The sequence below is a fragment of the Salvelinus fontinalis genome, chromosome 34 (assembly GCF_029448725.1).
Source record: "Salvelinus fontinalis isolate EN_2023a chromosome 34, ASM2944872v1, whole genome shotgun sequence".
NCBI classification, from domain to species: domain Eukaryota; kingdom Metazoa; phylum Chordata; class Actinopteri; order Salmoniformes; family Salmonidae; genus Salvelinus; species Salvelinus fontinalis.
Genome location: NC_074698.1, coordinates 19,759,613 through 19,773,002, shown reverse-complemented (window position 1 = coordinate 19,773,002; position 13,390 = coordinate 19,759,613). Strand labels below are relative to the sequence as shown.

Genomic DNA, 13,390 nt, shown 5'->3' with positions numbered 1-13,390 from the left:
ACTTTTGACCCCTTTGCCATTTGGAGCTGCCGGTCCAAAACCTTTGGCCCCCTGTGGCTGCTGAGCTACACGACCAGAACTCTTGGCTTCCTTTCCCAGTGGAGCTGCAGGTCCATAGCTTTCGGCTCCCTGTGCTTGAAGACCAACAGGACAAGGGCTTTTGGGCCCCTTCACATCTGGCAATGCAGCAGGTCCTTGGCTTTTTGCTCCTGTTAAATCCTGTGCCACTAGACCTTCGCCCTTATTACCCTTTCCAGCACCTCTCAAACCTCCCGCAGAGGCACCTGGCAGAAAAAAGCTTGTCACCATTCACTATTGAATTCGTTGGGGCCTGGAGAAGGCTCAAATCGTATGCATATCCCATTGGCACATTTGTGGCTGAGGGCAGAAGCCTTTCACAATAATGAACTATTGGCATATACAGATGTTTTTGTTATTTTAAAAAATTCTCAACGTTTTCTTTTTTACTGCACAAACTGAGACAAGCCTTAAAGGTGTAGATTTCAGGACTTTGGCACAAAGCACTTTATCTACTTCTCCAGAGTCAGATGAACTCATGGGTACCATTTTTATGTCTGCATCCAGTATGAAGGAAGTTAGAGGTAGTTTTAGCGAGTCAACGCTTACTAGCGTTAGTGCAAAGAGTGGAAGTCTTTGAGATCAGCTAGCATTCTTCCTTTATACCTCTAACGTCCTTCATACTGGACACAGAGACATACATTTTTTTATCCACGAGTTAATCTGACTCTGGTGAAGTAGAGATTGACCTTTTATTTGTTGTTGATAATAAAGAAAAATAAAGATCTATTGAATTGCAGGTCGTATAGGCCAATTCTGTTGCTTAAAACCTTTTCTCAATAGGGGGTGCTGTTTGCACTTTGTAATAATTTCATTCCCAAATTAAACTGCCTCGTACTCAATTCTTGCTCGTACAATATGCATATTATTATTACTATTGGATAGAAAACACTCTCTAGTTTCTAAAACCGTTTGAATTATTTCTGTGAGTAAAACAGAACTCGAGTTGGAGCAATTTTCCTATGAGGAAGTGAGAAATCTGAAATCTGCAGGCTGTTCTGAGGTCGGTTTATTAATTTGCATGTCTTCTATTGGTTGAGATGCACTGTATACGCCTTCCCCTGGATGTCAGCGAATAGTGAGAATTGAAATGGAGTTGCTAGGCAGATCTGAGGCCTTATAAATGGCCTGGCAACGTTGGGTCCTCCCTTTCTTCCCTTCGCCATGACGCAAGACAGACCTCAGGATGGCGTTCTAGAAAGCTCCCGTTATAGCCCTTAGATATATCCGGCTCTGATTTTATTCGATATAGGTGTTAAAGACATCATAATGTTGTTATTTTAAACCGAGTTATATCAGTTTATATCAGTATATTGTGATTTTCGGGTATTTATTTGTGCTGCGTTCTAGGGAGTTGGACACGTCTGGCCCACATGGCTAATGTTTACTGCTAATTCCAACGTTGAAGGCGACAATCTACAACCGAGCAACGATTCTTTTGGAAAAAGGACAACTTGCCCAAGATTCTAATGGGAGCTCATCAAAAAGTAAGAACTATTTATGATGTTAATTCGTTGTTCTGTTGAAAAATGTAAAACTCATATTCCGCCATTAATTTCGGTGCGGTCTCGCTTTAACGCACGCTGTATGTCGTAGTAACGTTAATTTTAAAAATCTAACACAGCGATTGCATTAAGAACTAATGTATATTTCATTTGCTGTCCAACCTGTATTTTTTAGTCAAGTTTAATTTAGTTACTGATTAGATTAGGTGCCTCTCCCAAGATTTCTCCCGACATATTGTTGGCAGCTTGGCTACTATTCTCATTGTATAACCACGATTTGTGTCGCTAAATATGCACATTTTCGAACAAACTCTATATGTATTGTGTAATATGATGTTATAGGACTGCCATCTGAAGAAGTTTGAGAAGGTTAGTGAAAAAATTAATATCTTTTGCTGGTTTATTCGTTATCGCTATTGTTGGCTTGAATCAATGCTGTTGTGTGGTTGGCTATTGTAGTAAGCTAATATAATGCTATATTGTGTTTTCGCTGTAAAACACTTAAAAAATCTGAAATATTGGCTGGATTCAAAAGATCTTTGTCTTTCATTTGCTGTACGCTGTGTATTTTTCATAAATTATTTATGATGAGTATTTAGGTAATTCACGTTGGTCTCTGTAGTTATTCTAGTTGCTTTGATGAGAGTTGTGATGGTGGCTGCAATGGTAAACTATGATTTATACCTGAAATATGCACATTTTTCTAACAAAACATATGCTATACAATAAATATGTTATCAGACTGTCATCTGATGAAGTTGTTTCTTGGTTAGTGGCTATTTATATCTTTATTTGGTCGAAATTGTGATAGCTACCTATGCAGGAAAAAAATGGTGGAAAAAAAAAGTTGTGTCTTTTGCTATCGTGGTTAGCTAATAGATTTACATATTGTGTCTTCCCTGTAAAACATTTTAAAAATCAGAAATGATTGCTGGATTCACAAGATGTGTATCTTTCATCTGGTGTCTTGGACTTGTGATTTAATGATATGTAGATGCTAGTATTTACTTGTGACGCTATGCTAGGCTATGCTAGTCAGCTTTTTTACTGATGCGGGTGCTCCCGGATCCGGGATTGTGATGAAGTAGAAGTTGCTTAATGTAAACATAAAAATAATCTCTAAAGTTCTGGCTCTTCAACCACAGTTTCTGGTTCTATGACTACAAATCTCTTCACCCAGCCACAAGGTATATCCACGGGGTTGATTGAAGACAGACCATTGTACTTGAACACACTTTAAAACACCAACTTAAACAGTAGTACAAATCTTCCAAATTACACTTCATGGGCCTTTTTCTCCATGTCACTCAGCACTCAATACCAAACAACCATCCTCTGACAGACTACATATAGGACAGCGTGACAGAAAAAAGACACACAACACTGACAAGATGAGGGGCGATCGTCCGAGATTAACGATGGGCCTAGGTTAAAGGACACATCATCAGCCGTATTAAGACACAGACTAAGACAAACAACAACAGATGACAACAAAAGCCACAAAGGAAACAACAGACGCAAAATAGACTAACGTGAAAATATACTCTCTGAGGGCATCCACTGGCATAAACACACGCCCACATGGAGGTCACACACCTAACAAAGCATTGCCATCCAAAACTCTAAAACGTCAATGGCACACACCAAGACCAGTCTCCATGTGACATTTATAGACAAAGACACACAACAGTCAACATCAGTGGGTGACAAATCCACCTGATGGACAGTGAGAAACGAAAATTCAGAAGACACAGACTTGACGGACAAGCCGGAGATCATTTACAGGGACAATTACACAAGAATCTTAGCGGCAGGTAGCCTAGTGGTTAGAGCATTGGACTAGTAACTGGAAGATTGCTAGATCAAATCCCCGAGCTGACAAGGTAAAAATCAGTCGTTCTGCCCGTGAACAAGGCAGTTAACCCACTGTTCCTAGGCCGTCATTGAAAATAAGAATTTGTTCTTAACTGACTTGCCTAGTTAAATACAGGTAAAATAAAAAATAATAAAAACATCCACAAGACTCACAAAACATCCACATGTCAAACCGTAAGCCCATTGGATATACCAGCGGCTTGAGCACTGACGCTGAAACCTTGAAAGCACTTAGTAAGTATAGAGAACCAGATCAGAGACTTAGAACCAGATCAGAGAAGAAGGAAAGGCCAAGTTCTAGACTAATTCTTATAAAGAGATGAAAAGAAGGAAAGCGAGGTTTACCCTGTTTGGATGGTTTAACACCCTGTCCAGTGGGAACTCCTCCAGCTCCTGCAGCATACCCTGGAGACCACAGCAGTGGTTATTCAAAAAGATCCACCCAAAAACCAACCAATAAAAAGACTGGAGTCTGAAACCCAAAATGAATCTAGAATTCTATATGACAGTGATTTCAAATATCATAATATTGAAAATAGAATACTTTGATCATCGTTAGGAGTCACTTTCTAGTGATTGGTCAAGAAGACCCAGGACAAACACATGCTGTTAGAAAAACCCAAATCCCTATACAAAGTTAGGAACAAAACCCACAACCACAACATGCTGACAGGGGCTGTGATCCACACATGGCAATAGATATTGGCATGGTGTCTCAATAGCATTCAAACAAAACTATGACTGAAAATGATACCTACACCATATGTAGACAGTATGTGAACTTACACAATCAATATCATGATTGTGGCATAATGTGTCTACATGCAACATGCACCTTTACAGAAACTGGGACAAAGACACATATAGACAGACAAACACACAGGGTAGCAGATGTTTACCATTGGGTTTAGCAACCTGTCCATTGGGCACTCCAGCTCCTGCACCATACCCTGAAGACCACAATAGTGATTACTCAACACTGGCGACTATAGGACGGACTCATGCAGATACGATGCTCTGATCCACGAACATAACCATACACAGACACACCCACTTTCATACTTTACTACTAACACAATTCCAATCACACCACAATAAAATATATAAGGCACAGATCGGCTGCCAAATTGAAAGAATTTGGCAGCCGAAAAATAAAGACAACCATTGATGGTAAGTAGATAGACACCTGTTAATGCATTGAGTAAACAACATGCATTTACACCATGTCTGACTGAATCAGCGAAAGGCATAAATACTGATTACACAGAAGAGATTGAAAACGGCAACACGAAGAGCAGACATGAAGGCACAAACTGAAAAACGCAGGTAAAAACAAACAACCATGAATGTGGACACGGACGGACACAGCAGGATTGGAAAGTTTACCCGGTTTTGGTCCCTTAGATCCCTGTCCATTGGGATACCCAGCTCCAGCACCTAATGTTTGCAAAGGGGCACTGTCAATTGGAATTATCAAACTCCACATGCAGGGTATGAGGTACAGAGGCTTTACAGCAATCAACCACTTTGCTTGTACAGATGTAGGATCTTAATTTCAGCCAGTTTGCTACAGCAGGAAAATAATCCTGCTGCGACAGGAAATTTGAATTTTTATGTGGATTAGAATTAATTGACGCACCTGTACATCAATCTAAGTAACATTACAAAATAAATCCCCAACAAAACCAGTTAGTTTAATGGACATTTATGTAGGGGTTAATACATTTTTCAATGGGGCAAATTAAGTCTGAAATTTCAAAGTGGGAAATCTTTTTAAAACTCAATTTTTTCAAATTAAGATCCTACATCTGTAAAGCCAGTTTACAGATGCTTGCTGTCTATGTAGGACCCGGCTGGCTAATGTACACTGTACAGTATACAGTATGCAGATGACAATTTGTAAGATGCGTAATATGGAAATCCCCACTGATTCATTGATTGGGATTGACCCTTTGTTCGATGAATTAAGTGCTTGAGGTGTGAGCTGTAAAATATATGAATCCTGGCTTGTAAAATAGTAGACTATAGTATTGGCCTTTAGATGGTTCAGGCCAGCAGGGATTGGCTGCTTACCTGGTCGTGGATAGCCTCTGGCTCCAGTTCCAGCCCCGTAACCTAGCAACAAGACAAGTAGCAAGGTCAAAGGACATGCAACACATAACTCTTTACATCATGTCATTTAACCACATAACCACAAACAGAAAGCTTAAATCTCCACCGCTGGAGTTTTTAGTATTTTATTCCAAGGTCACATTCTGGTTTATTAGATGAGAACCAATCTGCACTCACAGACAATGGCACAAATTCAACTTAACTATGATTAGATCCAACAGACAGAGACAGAGGAGACGGACTTGAGGATCTTGAATATTGTGTGTTCTATACAAACAAATACCAGGTAACAGAACAAACACGTACCTGGCTGTGTGCCATAGCCATTACCACCGTATCCTGACAAACACAGACAAACAGACAGATGTTTACTCAGCATTGTTAGTACAAACTTTGGAATAAAACCTCTCTTTTCCTGAATGTCTCACTCACCTCCACCTCCACGTGGTTTCCCACCCTGTGAGCCCAGTCCGGCTCCCGCCCCCAATCCTTGGCCATTTCCTGCTCCCAGACCAGCACCTACAATCAGACAAATGGGAAGAAGTCATATTATGTAGACATTTATTAAAATAAATGAATTAATATTTAAATCAACAAGGAAAACTGCTGCAAGAGTTCGACATTTTTGGCAAATAACCATTGTGGATTTCATCTTAACAAGCCTTGTTCAGAGACTGTTTGTTAAGTAAAGTAGTAGACATTACCATAGCCTCCCTGGCCTCCGTTGCCATATCCTCCCCTACCCCCGGCCCCTCCTGGGCCTCTGTATCCCCCTTTGAGAAAGACAGTGGAGACATGTCACATATTGATACACACAAATAACACATTAAACAGAGGCTGAATCAAACAGAGAATACTTACACTGAGAATACAAAACATTAAGAACACCTGACACAGCCTTTAACTGGATTCACCTGGTCAGTCTAGGATCCCTTATTGATGTCACTTGTTCAAGTCACTTCAATCAGTGTAGATGAAGGGGCCTCAGGTTAAATAATGATTTTTAAGCCTTGAGACCTGGATTGTGTATGTGTGCCTTTCAGAGGGTGAATGGGCAAGACAAAAGATTGAAGTGCCTTTGAACAGGGTATAGTAGTAGGTGCCAGGCACACCGATTTGTGTCAAGAACTGCAACGCTGCTGGGTTTTTCACACTCAACAATTTCCCGTGTGTATCAAGAATGGTCCACCACCCAAAGGACATCCAGCCAACTTGACAAAACTGTGGGAAACATTGGAGTCAACATGGGCCAGCATCCCTGTGGAACGCTTTGAACACTTTGTAGAGTCCATGTCCAGGCGAATTGAGGCTGTTCTGAGGGCGGGGGGTTCCTACTGTTTGGTACAGTAGACTCAGTGTACGTGGTTTAGCTCTATCTTTGAGAAACTCACCTCCTCCAAGCTGCTGAGCCCCCCCTGGATAACGACCACCTGTGATTCATTAGAAAGACAGGTCATGATGGTACATAAATTAAATTATGAATGATGATTGGCAGCACTAAAAATATAAATATGGCAATCAATCAATATTACCCCCAGCTCCTCCGGTTTTGGCGGGCTTGGCTCCGTAGCCTCCCTGTATCCCAAGAGCACCAGCCCCTGGAAGACCACAACAAGACACCACAGGGAGATATGAGACATCAGTGATCAGTGAGCACCATAGCAGAGCATGTTTCTCTATGGTGGGAAAAAACTCTAAACGTTGTATTATATGAGTCTATATTAAATCATTAATAAGGAGGATGAGCATTGCAATACAGAATCTAAGTCAGATTTCTCATTGATGATTGCACCACTTTCAGTTTTTAATTAATTCTAAAAATGCCAGACAACTTAATCTGGAGCTATATTTAGTTGAGCAAATTAGTTTAGACCACGCTCAAGACGGGTCAATTGAGCGCAGTCCTGAGATAAGACAGAATCTTTTAGGGGCTCAGAAATGTTGTTGGAAGTTCCACTGACCTCCAGCTTTCACACCTCTCATCCCTGCACCCACAGAGAGGAGAGAGGAGAGAGGAGAGAGAGAGAGAGGGAGAGAGGGAGAGAGAGAGGGGAGAGAGAGAGAGAGATGTGGGGGTGGGGGTGGGGGAGACAGACAGACATACAGAGACTGATAATTGCACTTACCTCTGGGTAGCATTTTCCCCATACTGCCACTTTGAGGTTTCACTCCTAATAGAGACGAAAAACAGAATTGCAAATCACTCTATGAAGTATACTATGCTGCTATGTTGTGGTTTGGAGAGAGGTGAAGGCCTTCATCGTTTCCTGTTGGCCGGTGCCAGTGTTCCACCGTCCATAACGTAAGCATTTGAAACACTACAGCTGATTAAATATGAAATGATGTCATCGGATGATGAGTAGTGTACATCTCACTCCCATCCCATGCAAACTCAGCTCCAACTGGGCAGCTTGAGGGAAGAGAAACAGACATCTCCATTGATGGAGTGGAGAGACAGACAAAAAGGAGGGACTGTGTGCAGGTTGTAAAGGCTTCTTTCACAACAGGTTGTCAAATTTGGACCGCTGCTGCCACCTCACCTTCCCATGCTTTGATTCAAAGCAATCAGACGAGATGAAACTACAGAGGCTTAGCGGGGTCACCAGACTTGGAACAGGTCCATTTCACTGAGGTCCAGGCAGCAAGGACCACGTAGGCCCATTTTTTCCCTGATCTGACACGGTCATTGGAAATTTGACACATAACTGTCAGTTGGGCGGTTTTACAAAGATATCTGAGCATGATACCCAAGTTGATTCCAGATAGTTTAACAACATGTCTACAGCTATCTGTCACTCAGCTGTAGGATCTTAATTGGATCCCCATGTTGGGGGAGAAATGTCCTGTAATGCATGAAATGTGAAACTTGTAGTGTATTTGAGGTTTGTAATTTTCACTTTGAAATTTCAGACTTGATTTTCCCAGGAAAATATCAAATAATTATAATCGACATAATAATTCACATTTCCTGTTGTTACAGGATTATTTTCCTGCTGTAGCAAGCTGACTCAAATAAAGATCCTACATCTGTATGTTGACAGGCTTTCCAGACCTCTCAGATAAAGTCACCAGAAACATGAAATGCATGTTGTCAGGGTTTAAAAGTAGTTACTCTGAATTGTTCAAATGTTCTATACAATTGTAAATTGTTTTTATTTTATCCCCAACTATTCAATTAAAGCAATTATGCTGGCAATTATTTTCTGATTTTCTCTGTGAATTTTAGAGCTTATTTTTTTTTAAGAGAATTTGACTAAACGTGTCAAAGGAATTTCACAACTAGGGAATTAATGTTATATTAAACATATTTTATAATTCAAATGTTATTTCAATTTAATTTGGACAATTCAAATTGGCAAGTTTTTTATAGAAGTTGCAAGTTGTGCGTAATAGGTAACTAAATGTGGACCACAATGCAACACATCCAACAACAACAAAAATAGTTCACGTTTTATATATGAATATAATATGAATATTATACATGCATAACCATTTAAGTAATCAAACTACAATTGTTAAATATTCTTATTTTTTAAATCTAAGTTGAGAAACAAGCAAATCCATAATTTACAGAACCATACAATATCTTCGGAAACTACTATAAACTAATAAATAATTAACATTTAAACATTTAAATCCAATTTACACTGCTGTGCACTAAGCAAGCACCAGTGAAGATTTTAGGTGGTAACAAGCAGTCCTGTGCTGACACCTACTGTACAGTGTTTCACAACACAACGTAATGTGTCTGAATGCCATTATAATAATGTGCTACAAAGACAGTCTTGAAACTACTCCAACATTAATTCTAACTATTAATTAAAAATACAATTTCTGATGTGCCAACTCTACAATTTAAGAAATGATGGTGGCATGTCTTAATCTCTCTTTCTGGCCTTCCCAATCCTCACACAAATGTGGGCCTTACTTCTTATCTCTCTCTTCTCTCACCTGTGATCTACATCCTTTAGACAACGTTCTCACTTTCTCTCATATTCCCTCACATCCCTCTTCCACATTCCTCTCATCCCTCTTCCATCAGCCATTCTATCCTCCAAACAGATAGTCTTGGTTATGTCTCTTACCTCCTTGTAGTGTGTGCTGTGCCAGCCATAGGACCAGCGAGGTCTGAAGGAGCGCTTTGACCAGCATGGTTGAGGAGACCTGGTCCGGCAGAGAGAAAAACAGGCAGACAGACAGACAGACAGACAAGGAGAGAGAGAGAGAAACTGGCCGGCTGGACAGAGGAACAGCACAAGTAGACACCTCCAGTGTTTGCCCACGCCTTAAATACGATTCTGGTTTTGATACCCTCCCCCTGACCAGCCCTGCCCTCTACCCTGCAATTGGCCGTTGCTGCACCGAAGCACCTGCCCCATTTCTCCCTCTCTCCCTGGACAGACAGTCAGGCCCTCCGCTGCCCATCCAAAGACAGTCCACATCAGGCTGCTGATCAGCTGGAGGGCTGCCAGCCAGTATATTAACATGGCAATGTGATTTGTGTGTGATGAGCGGGATAAGACAATGCTTCAAAGAGGTGATAAGTGTGAGATCATGGTTTAGGTCAGGGATCATCAACTAGATTCAGCCGTGGACAGATTTTTTCTTGAGCAGATAGTCGGGGGGCTGGAACATAATTACAAATCATTTGTAAACTGCAAGAAGCCCAAACAGATATATTTGACTAAAACATCATTTCAAACCTTGCATGCATTTGTATACGATCACGTGTCTTTCTATTATGCATGGGAATCACTTGGAGCTGATTTTCTGGTGTTTTTATAGTCTTTTATGTCTAACAATACAAAATTAAATGCATAATGTTGCTCAGAAGACTTGGGGGGGGCAAATAAAACCACCCGCGGGCTAAATTTGGATTGTGGCCTTCAGTTGAGGAAGTCTATGTGTGTTTTACAGAGGGGAAGGATGGGAATGTGTATACATTCAAGGTGGCTAGCCTTGGAAATCCACTACATTGGACTGGCTGTATGATATTATTGCATAACCCTATTACATAATGATCATATTTATAACATTTCTGAACGAGAACTTATTATATTTATCAAAACACATATACTTAAACAAGTACATAGACCATACACCCAGAAACAGAAACACCCAATAAGCTGAAATCCTTCTCCAAGAGAACATGTATACACCAGGCCTTTGTCCCTGTTGTTCAGTTCTACTCTGTAACCCCTCCCCTCTTTAACTCACATCCTCTGCCTCTAATAACCCCTTCAGACCCCTCCTATCCACTCCCCACCCCTCCTTAGACTTAGTGACCCCTTCAGACCCCTCCTACCCCATCTCAGAGCCTCACGGTCACGCCAGCCCAGCATGAGCTCACAGCGGCAATTTACAGTGACAAAACAGTGCATGAATCACTATTCTGGCTGGAGGCAGCAAGAAGATCCTAAGAAAATGTAGAAGACTGATAACATTCAAGTTGCAATCCAATCAAAACCAATAAACAGACAATAAACAGACAACCTGGTTACTTGTCCCCCCCACCCCGCCCCAAGATTCTTCTCATGCATTGAGCTCATGTCTGAATTTATATGCAGTCAAGCAAATGTTTGAGTATAATGTTTTTTTGAGTGATATTGTTATTATGTTCCTGTCAAGCCAAGGGCAAAGGGAAGCTGTTTTAGGTCTACCTCGGGTTAGTGGAGACCAGTGGAGGTTGGTGGGGGGAGCTATAGGAGGACAGTCTGATTGTAATAGCTGGAATGGAATCAATGGATTGGAGTCAAATGTGGTTTCCATATGTGTGATGTGTTTGCTACCGTTCCATTTATTCCATTCCAGCCATTACAATGAGCCCATCCTCCTATAGCTCCTCCCACCAGCCTCCACTGGTGGAGACACATTAGATGGACACAGACAGACAAAAAGCTAATTCTTGTCAGTGATGAGAGCCAATGTGATGAGATGCTGCCAAGAGAACACACACTCGGAGTGTCTGATGTCATCTCCACATACTGCACTGTTCACAGAGAGAGGGCTGGAACAGGCACACATAGAACACACACATATTTCAAACTTTATTATATAGCAGATGCAGTTATCCAGAGCAACTTACAGTAGTGAGTACCATCATATTCATGCAGGTCCCCCGTGGGATTTGAACCCATAACTGTGGCGTTGCAAGCGCCATGCTCTACCAACTGAGCCACAGTGGAGTAAAGTACTTAAGTAAAAATACTTTAAACTACTACTTATGTCGTTTTTTTGGGGTCTGTACTTTACTATTTAGATTTTTTACTACTTTTATTTCAATACATTCCTAAAGAAAATTATGTACTTTTTACTTCATTCATTTTCCCTGACACTCAAAAGTACTAGTTACATTTTGAATGGTTAGCAGGACAGAAAAATTGTCTAATTCACAAACTTATCAAGAGAACATCCCTGGTCATCCCTACTGCCTCTGATCTGGCAGACTCACTAAACAGAGAACATCCCTGGTCATCCCTACTGCCTCTGATCTGGAGGACTCACTAAACAGAGAACCTCCCTGGTCATTCCTACTGCCTCTGATCTGGAGGATTCACTAAACACATGCTTAATTTGTAAATGTTGTCTGAGTGTTGGAGCGTGCCCCTGGCTATCCGTCAATTAAACAAATCTTAGAAAATGGTGCATTCTGGTTTGTTTTACATAAGGAATTTTAAAAGATTTATACTTTTCATTTTGATACTTAAATATATTTGAGCAATTACATTTACCTGTGATACTTAAGTATATTTAAAACAAAACACTTTTAGACTTTTACTCAAGTAGTATTTTACTGGGTAACTCACTTTTACTTCAGTCATTTTCTATTAAACTATCTTTACCTTTACTCAAGTATGACAATTGGGTACCTTTTCCATCCCTGCTGTGCCACATGGGAATACATATACAGTATATGTAGAAAACATACACTTGGGCAAACTAACACAAAACCTCTATACACAACAGTCCAGTCCACTGACAGGTGTAATATAAATGGATGGGGCTGTTGCTCTGGGGAGAGAGATGACGATGATGAAGAGTGGTAGAGAGAGCTTTCACAGTCAGGTGGAACAAACTCAACCTGCTCTGTGTTCCAAACAAGACCCACTGGGTTCATTAACGACTGTCTTGTTTTTACTAAACAGGTGTGACTGTAAGCCTCCTAAAATGTAAGGGAAAGGGAAAAGAATGAGAACACGCAAACAGAATGTCTGAAATTTACACAAACAGCCCAGAAAAAGGCACAGTAAATTGCAGGATAAATATGACATCATTCTAGAGTAGTTTGTTTCTGCCAGGCACTGTAAGGCTCAGTGAAAAGCATGTTGGTATAAATGTTTAATGTGGAAACCTGTGCAACCAGGTTGAAATATTCCTCAATGCCACCTCCTCTCTTAAAAGATGAAAAGGATTTTTCCATAATTTTTCTACAGAGGGACGTTGTAAAAATTTTCCTTCAAAATAACCTGTCTAAAACCTTTTATTACGCTGTTTGTACTGAGCATCTCTTAGTTTTCACCTCAGTTCGTAAACAAGAGGCATTGGTTCATGCATGGGATTGTGGTTCCTCATTGACTCACACGGTCTTCTACACTTCCTCTGTACTGTATGAGGGCTGCTACCACTAACACACACTGTCCACCTACACCTCCATGACTGCCGAATATATGATGATATAAAACATTATAAAACACCATGCTGATATCCAAAACCTTACACAATATACAATAATTTAACGAGTGGAATTCAAAGATCTCTGGTTATTTTCATGATTATATAGAACTGAAAGCACACCTGCATATTGTTTCTCATAGTGGTGC

The 13,390-nt window shown here is 40.6% G+C and overlaps 1 protein-coding gene and 1 long non-coding RNA gene across 2 annotated transcripts in view; both read right to left on the bottom strand.

Moving 5' to 3' along the window:
• Positions 1–7,027, bottom strand: part of LOC129833935 (uncharacterized) — a 33,000-nt gene extending 25,973 nt beyond the window's left edge. The window contains exons 1-8 of the mRNA XM_055898753.1: positions 6,962–7,027; positions 6,275–6,343; positions 6,003–6,089; positions 5,877–5,909; positions 5,532–5,573; positions 4,845–4,895; positions 4,358–4,408; positions 3,804–3,863 (exon numbers count right to left, since the gene is read on the bottom strand). Of these exons, the coding sequence (XP_055754728.1) occupies positions 3,804–3,863; positions 4,358–4,408; positions 4,845–4,895; positions 5,532–5,573; positions 5,877–5,909; positions 6,003–6,089; positions 6,275–6,343; positions 6,962–7,027 (459 nt within the window). The remainder of the gene's footprint in view (positions 1–3,803; positions 3,864–4,357; positions 4,409–4,844; positions 4,896–5,531; positions 5,574–5,876; positions 5,910–6,002; positions 6,090–6,274; positions 6,344–6,961) is intronic.
• Positions 7,028–7,100: 73 nt separating this feature from the next.
• On the bottom strand, positions 7,101–9,848 carry LOC129832772 (uncharacterized). The gene is made up of 3 exons (XR_008756007.1): positions 9,656–9,848; positions 7,697–7,741; positions 7,101–7,168 (listed from the first exon to the last, which is right to left on the bottom strand). It is a non-coding gene; the product is annotated as an uncharacterized LOC129832772 (long non-coding RNA).
• Between the last annotated feature and the right edge of the window lie 3,542 nt (positions 9,849–13,390).